We start from the raw sequence: 7,013 nt of genomic DNA on the forward strand, positions 1-7,013 counted from the left end.
TAGATGAATCAGTCGACGGAGTTCTTCACAGTATCAATCTGTTGTCTTTTGAATACTTGTTTTGGTAAGAATTTGAAAAGTCTGGGATCGCTCCACTGTGATTTATTAGAGAAAGGAGGCATAATTGAATACAATATTTGATTGGGCAAAACTTTGCCAGAGTTTTCTTTTGACCAATCATGGCAACAGAAATCCTAATCAGGAAGTGAAAGAAGCACAAACCTCTTTTCCAGCTAAAACTGCACAAAGCGCCTCTTGCTGTTCTCCTCCTAAAAAGGAAACTGTGAGTAACTCCGTGAGAACAGAATTAGTTGCAGCGTAAATGCATTCGCCAGCGGTGTCGGCAGTTTGGTTAATTGGTTTGTTTCCCTTGGCCTCATGTATTTTGCCCCCAAACACATTGTTGCTTTGTGATTGGTCCAGTCATCCAGATGGATTCCCATGTTTTTTTCAAACTCACAAAAAATAATTTGTAATCAGGATAGCATTTACGTAATATTTTTTTTCTTATTATTGCTATTTTTAGGAAGTCATGGGATTTATCTCTGAATAGTCATAGTTTGACTGGAAATTGTGTGACCTAAGTCTTGGTAGTTAGTAGCTTATTTAACATGACCAGTTGTTCCTGTATAAAAAAAAAAAAAGACTGAAATGCTTGTTTAGAATGTTTGTTAGCCAATGGCAATGGAGTCGCTGTTAGTTGGTCATGTTGGTTATGAAAATGGTCCAAACACCTTGCAGGTAGTAGAAAGTGAAAAGAGGAATTTGGAGTGTAAAATGATTCAATGCACTAATCTTTGTTATGTTCTGTTGAGTGGTATCATCGTTGGTTAAGATCTTATTGAAAGTCACTAAAACCTATTAGATCAGATGAACACCCAAAAAGTGCAAGGACAGAATGTATAGAAAAAAAAAATGTTGGGGGCACAAAAGATAAGCCATGATGCAGCACTCGATGGTTGTCTTTTTTGAGGGTATTTTTTATGACCATTTTGGCTGTGATGTGTGGGTGTCATGATTCAGGCAAAACCCTTTTCATGGCATGACGAAGAGTAAATTCGACGCCTCGCTTTGTAGGGCTCCTCATCCCCTTCCATCATTGCCGACCTCACAATTAACCCACGGGACGAGTATAATACTCTTGATCCATTCCAAACATTGTTGACCTGACAAAGCATCACCGGGATGATGGATGGCTCAGAACGTATCAAACAATCGCACCATAAACAAGACTCCAAATCGATGTTTATGATGTTATAGAGCACTTGACACACAGAGCTGGACCTTCACATACATCACGCCACATGACCATAGGCCACTTCTTCATGGATTATTGATTCACGTATGAGAAACAGCAGCACTAATGCCATTTAAGCTCCAAATCTTCAGGCTCTCTCTTTGTCAATGCAAAAACACACCATTCAGTGGAGTGATCCTTCCGGCCTACATCTTACAAGGAAATATGGGATTTGCTTTTTCAAATGACTCAAAAACAGTGTTCACATTTTTTTTGTTCCACAATTTGTGTTTACAGTCCTCATTGCCACTGAGACCTTGGTTCCAAATGGTGACATAACCGGTTTGTCACAAATACACACCGCCCACTGACTTATTTTCATATTTAGTTTTCATGGGCAAGCGCTACCCTCTGGTGGCGCACTCATACCATAGCCATTAAAAACCTATAGTCGAAAATTACTTAAACGCTTAAAATTACTTAAATTACTTATGTATCTAGTTATATACCCTTCTTTAGCTTCATTAAAAAAAAAGTGCTCATTTCTAAAGATTTCAAGTGTTGGATTTTCTTATATTTGACGAAATGACATGTTTTTTTTATCTAATGAAAGATTACATTTTTTCACGAGGAAAAAATAAGCAAACTCAATGTATTCTTAGGTCATTAATGTAATTATACTAGATAACTCGATAAGTATTGGATGGCGGTGCACATTTATTTTTGCGTTTGATTGGTCAAATTCAGCACAATGATCGCATGTTTTTGCAATATGAATATTGCATGGGCCAATATCGTGCATGCGTTTTTTATAATTACCACACGAATATTTTTTATCTCGTACACTTAATTATGCAAATATTTTATATGGATTGCTGTAATACTCTAAAGCCCCTAATGTTGTTTGCGAACAGCCATAAAACTGAAAGTATAAGAAAGTATAAGAAGTAGATTTATGGAGAAAAACAAAAACAAAATAACGGGTAAGAAGTTTTAACTTCTGCAAGTTAACAACAGGTGCTTATTTGATCATTCATTTGCACGTTTTAATAGTCATAAGCATTGTTTCCTCCATAATGTTTTTTTTTTGGGGGGGGGGGAGTCTGACGATTGTTTTTAAGGTAGCACTGTCATTTTGAATGCATGGAAAAACGGGTTCGCCAACATTTTTCTGATTTTAATGACACTTCATTTTCAGATTTCATATTTATACCTCGAGTAAAATTGACAGCATGGCTTACGTTCAACCACTTTGGCCAAGCAATCCGATAATTTTGCAGCTCCAAAGGCGTACATGTCATCTCGTGGATTGTTCAACCGCACCTTCATTTGATCACAGAATGGCTAATGCAACAAAACTACGTAAGTCGCCGTTGAATTCGACGCAACAAAAATGTTCGTGCAAAGAAAATTGCTTAGAGTTGAAACAACTAAACGTTAAGTTGAATAACTTTTATTACAGGCGAACCTGACTTGAGGCCGACTGCGTCCTACTCGATTCCAGAAAACACCCAAAAGTTCTTTTTGCAGATGTAAGACCATTTATTACTATTGACAACAATGCTGATATTTTGATTCGCTAAATATGTTTTTCTTTTCTTGTTCAGCTCGTTCTATAACTTTGTGGTGGATCATCCTAACGTTGCTTTGTGTGACCCCAAATTAACCGCTTGGCGCATGAGTTTGCCTTCAGATTACAGTCAGCTCGTACAAGGTAAAATATGTTACTTCATTTATGAACAATTTATGATGTTTAATTGCGCACTTCCAAAAAGATTTTAAAAGTATATTTGCTGTTGCTGTATAATCTCATACCTGCACGTATGCATCATCAATTACAGTAATCCCTCGTTTATCGTGGATAATTGGTTCCAAAAACCACCCGCGATAAATGAAATCCGCGAAGTACGGTCACCAACAAGAAGTACTGGGCAGGCTAATGAGTTAGTGGAAAGGTGCTAATGCACATTCAACAATGCACATGGCAACAACCATGTGTTTGGTTTTTCATAGATGAAGAAGCGTTTTTCCATTTTCTGCGAGAACACCCTGCAGTAGAACTGGCCTTCCAACAGGCTTGTCCGTGGCGTAAGTTGGAGTGTGTGTCTGAACTGCCAACAACTATTGTATATATCTAATATCAGTTTGTTTATTTTGCTAGGAGCGCCTGGAGTCATTTTGCAAACCACCCCTGCGTGGTTCAACGAAATTTTCCCACAAAAAGAGTGGCGGCCCACTGCGAGCAACATCACCGACATGCAAGGCGGCGTCCAAAGGACCTACAACGGACCCCAAATGGAGAGACCAACATGTAACCTGAGGCAGTGCCAAGTATTGATACAAGTAGAACACCTAACACATTCCTGTGTTTTGAATAGATAATTCCTTGAAAAAGAGTTTGCTTATTTCTCAATATATTGTAATTCTCCTTATTCATAGCAGGGATCAGCACAGTCCAGCGCTTGTGGTGTCGTTGAAGGCCTGCCTAGTTTCACGATGGACTTGGAGCAACCATCCAGATTGAATAATCCAGCCATTGATGTCAATTTACAGTGAGTAAACGCTTACCAAACAACAGCAATCGCAAGACTTGTGAAAGTAGCATAAGATAAAATAAATATGATAAAGGGGAATGTTTACTCGCTGTATGAATGTGTGCAAAGAGGCAAGGTTTGATTTTACATTTCAGGTTAGAAATGGAACTCCAGCCCAAGCCGAAATAAGGCTTGCTAGGAGATGAAATTAGGTCCAGTAGCAACACTCATCTGCCTGAACAAGGCAATGTCCAGATGTCCACTGAGGGAACTAAAGAGGAAATCTCCACAGTACACAGGATGGAAAATATGAACAAAAAATCAAGCAATGCTACCATGGTCCAAGAAAACAGTAGCGTAATCTTTGCTGTGAAGAAGCAGACAGCACAAAGCAAAGAGGCTCACTTTTTGAGTGAAGCAGCTGCATCCAGAGAGCTAAAGGTTACCACTGCAGATAAGTACACCTCCGCAGTGCCTTGTGTTGCTTCTTGCAGCATCATGGCGGGCATACCATTCCCTAAGCACTCATCGGCCCTCACCCAAACCGAAGAGCTGCTCACAGCTGACAAGAGCGTGCTTACCGAGATGCACATACCTGATCTGGATGATGCCATTAAGGTCAGTTGAGTTCAAGCAACTTCATGATAGGTTATCTGCCAGTTTTCACATTTTCAAATGTTCTTCACTACAACATTCTTGGGTCATCACGGTTGTCCCATTACCGGTGAGCTTTTTTTTTTTAAAATGGCCCGCGGAGGGCTCCCTGGTGCAATATTTTGGTATTGCAGTTTCAAACTCATGTCAACGTGTGAACAGCATAAGAACTATTTGATCCCCTTTATTGTTTTTCTGTCAATTTGTCTGCTTGGACGATGGGCTGTGATGACCCCTTTTTCCATCAAAACGTTCCGCAGCAATCAGCAAAACCTGAAAATAACTTTCTCCATTCACACACATCTATCTGACTTTGCACTGATGTTTTGTTACAGCCAAACTTCTGAGCTTGGTGTCGGTAATAACAGGACAACAATTTAAAAAAAAAACCAACATTAATTAATTTTATATTTCAGGAATTTACCGAACTTAAGGAAGCCCAGGAAATGAGACGTAAACAAGAGAAGAGGTATCAAATCATAGCAGATTTTGTGACTGTTATTTTTATTTATTTATTTATTTTTATTGATATTTTTGTTCAGTCAGCATCACCACCAGGGAAAGGAATGCGAATGTTTCGGACGTGCTCAGAAGGCGGAGTTGAGTGTGCTGGCCCTGCAGTACCACATGCACCGACAGTACTGCAGCAATGGTCATCTGTAAGATTGTTTCCTTTTAACGTGCAGTGGAGCCTCAAAATTGGAACCTACTTATATGTTTGGTGACACGGGTTGACCTCTAAGTTGCTCTCATTGAAAACAAAACTATTAACTGTGTAGAATAAGTTTTACATAACATGGTAACATTCTTAACAGTTATAAGTGAAAAAAAATTACATGCTATTTACACTAGCATCTGTCAGCATTAAAATATGCTAATAGAAGACAAATGTTTTCTTTGCGTTTTGTAGGCCAGGTAAATCTCCAGCCAATATTATGGCTGTTCTAAAAAAACTGGAATTGGACTATACTAAGATGAGAGAGGAGATCCTGGCAGGGATTCCTTTGGATCAGCTTCAGCCTTTGACAGTAGATTGTGATGAGGTGAGTGCACGTTACATCGCTGGAATGGCAAAAGTGCTTAAAATGTTCACTGCCGTAAAATGTTGCCTCACCATGGCAAAATCCACTTTCCATTCAGCCATCAACCATATGCTTGGCTGTACATATGTATCCAGTAATGTACTAATCATAAAACAAATATATACATGTTTGTCATTAACAGTGTTTGGCTCAAAGAAAGCCCAAGATGGACTGCGGCAAGGGTAAGAACATCAGCATGCTTGTCTCCTTGGAGAACATTTCCCACCCTTTAAGAAAAACCCTCTTGAATGAAACCAATCAAGTATGCCGTCCGTCCCTAGCAGCTTTAAGAAGGGAGGAAGGAAGAAAGGAAACAATATTGTGGTCATTTGTGGTATGTGTCTTTGGCCATGGACAACAGGAGCGTGCAAAGAGCTGAACACGGGAGAGGTCTGGGACGATGCTGAGGAAAATCTTGATCCAGCCTCGATACCTGCTGAGTTGAAAGACCAATCAGGGGAGATGTCAGATGGTAACAAATACAAGTATGAGGCTGCTAATGATCACTATCTTGATGCATTGCCTGTTTTATCTTTGTTTACTTAGTTAACACAGAATTGGCTAAGGAAGAGGAAATGACTACTGGACTTGGTTTACTTAACGTAGCCAACAATGTGACTAAGGTGAGTCCACTCCTGTTGCTTCGATAATCTACATAGCCAATCAGGGCATTTCATACATCCCGCCTTGCAATTGATAAGCGTGAATACATCATTTGCAATTAGACTGCAAAGAAATAGTTCTCCATTGTTTTTTTGCTGGGTTACCACTTTGCCTGTGCTTTGTGTCCAGAAAAGTTTCAGCATCAGGAGCACACCCACAGCAAAGACAACTGTGGTGTCCCTGCAATATGGCACAATGGCGGCATTCGACACCCTGATGGCTGAGCTGACGCACTTCCACCCCAGCGTGCCGAGGCGGAGCATTGTGGATGCTTTGGAGGAGCTGTGGGACATTTACCAAAGTGACCTCTGGCCTCTGCCCCTCACCACTATCAGGCAAATGGCATCCGACCTTCTTACCAGGCCAGCGAATGTGACACCACCTTAAAATGACATTTTGTTGACAAATTATTGTACTTCTATTTGGCCTTTCAAGGTCACGATATGCCCACAAAGTTTGAAATTCCCCAATTGGTTACAAATATGGTTACGTTTGGGAGCCGATGCCACCAGGATACGTTAGATTTGTGCTATCGTGATCGTTTTTGCTTTCAGAAGTTTCCTCTGCCAGCAGACTGTTGAGTTCCAATAGAGCTCTGTTAAAATAATTTGTTTCCTGCTTCACTGATTTTGTGGGCTCCATTGTTTACATATTATTATTATTATTATTATTATTATTATTATTACATGTACACGGCAGCGCTTTGCACACGGAAGTGTCGTTGTGACAAATGGTGACGTCAGGTTAACAATCCCGATTATTTACTCAGGGAACGATAGGTCAGAAGAAAATCCCATTTTATTATTTCGTTTGACGCTCGTTAGCGGCCAGTAGGTGTCAGCA

At 40.0% G+C, this 7,013-nt stretch overlaps 1 protein-coding gene across 1 annotated transcript; it reads left to right on the forward strand.

Moving 5' to 3' along the window:
* Nucleotides 1-145: 145 nt before the first annotated feature.
* On the forward strand, nucleotides 146-6,779 carry rbm44 (RNA binding motif protein 44). Its single transcript, XM_088383443.1, has 15 exons — nucleotides 146-283; nucleotides 2,436-2,599; nucleotides 2,700-2,769; nucleotides 2,845-2,951; nucleotides 3,251-3,325; nucleotides 3,399-3,580; nucleotides 3,677-3,789; nucleotides 4,266-4,389; nucleotides 4,842-4,894; nucleotides 4,968-5,084; nucleotides 5,336-5,468; nucleotides 5,650-5,689; nucleotides 5,869-5,979; nucleotides 6,054-6,130; nucleotides 6,300-6,779. Exons 2-15 carry the CDS (start codon nucleotides 2,470-2,472, stop codon nucleotides 6,555-6,557), a joined length of 1,590 nt encoding a protein of 529 aa, XP_088239569.1. The 5' UTR covers nucleotides 146-283; nucleotides 2,436-2,469; the 3' UTR covers nucleotides 6,558-6,779.
* The last annotated feature ends 234 nt before the right edge of the window (nucleotides 6,780-7,013 follow it).

Source organism: Syngnathus floridae, chromosome 8, assembly GCF_059516105.1.
Source record: "Syngnathus floridae isolate MCC-2025c chromosome 8, RoL_Sflo_1.0, whole genome shotgun sequence".
NCBI lineage: Eukaryota > Metazoa > Chordata > Actinopteri > Syngnathiformes > Syngnathidae > Syngnathus > Syngnathus floridae.

Bases quoted from the DNA above. Each gene is read 5' to 3' on its own strand.
- rbm44 (XM_088383443.1), top strand. From the start codon at position 2,470: ATGGCTTACGTTCAACCACTTTGGCCAAGCAATCCGATAATTTTGCAG. The intron at 4,390-4,841 runs GTCAGTTGAGTT...TTTATATTTCAG, and splicing joins ATCTGGATGATGCCATTAAG to GAATTTACCGAACTTAAGGA. The intron at 5,085-5,335 runs GTAAGATTGTTT...TGCGTTTTGTAG, and splicing joins TACTGCAGCAATGGTCATCT to GCCAGGTAAATCTCCAGCCA.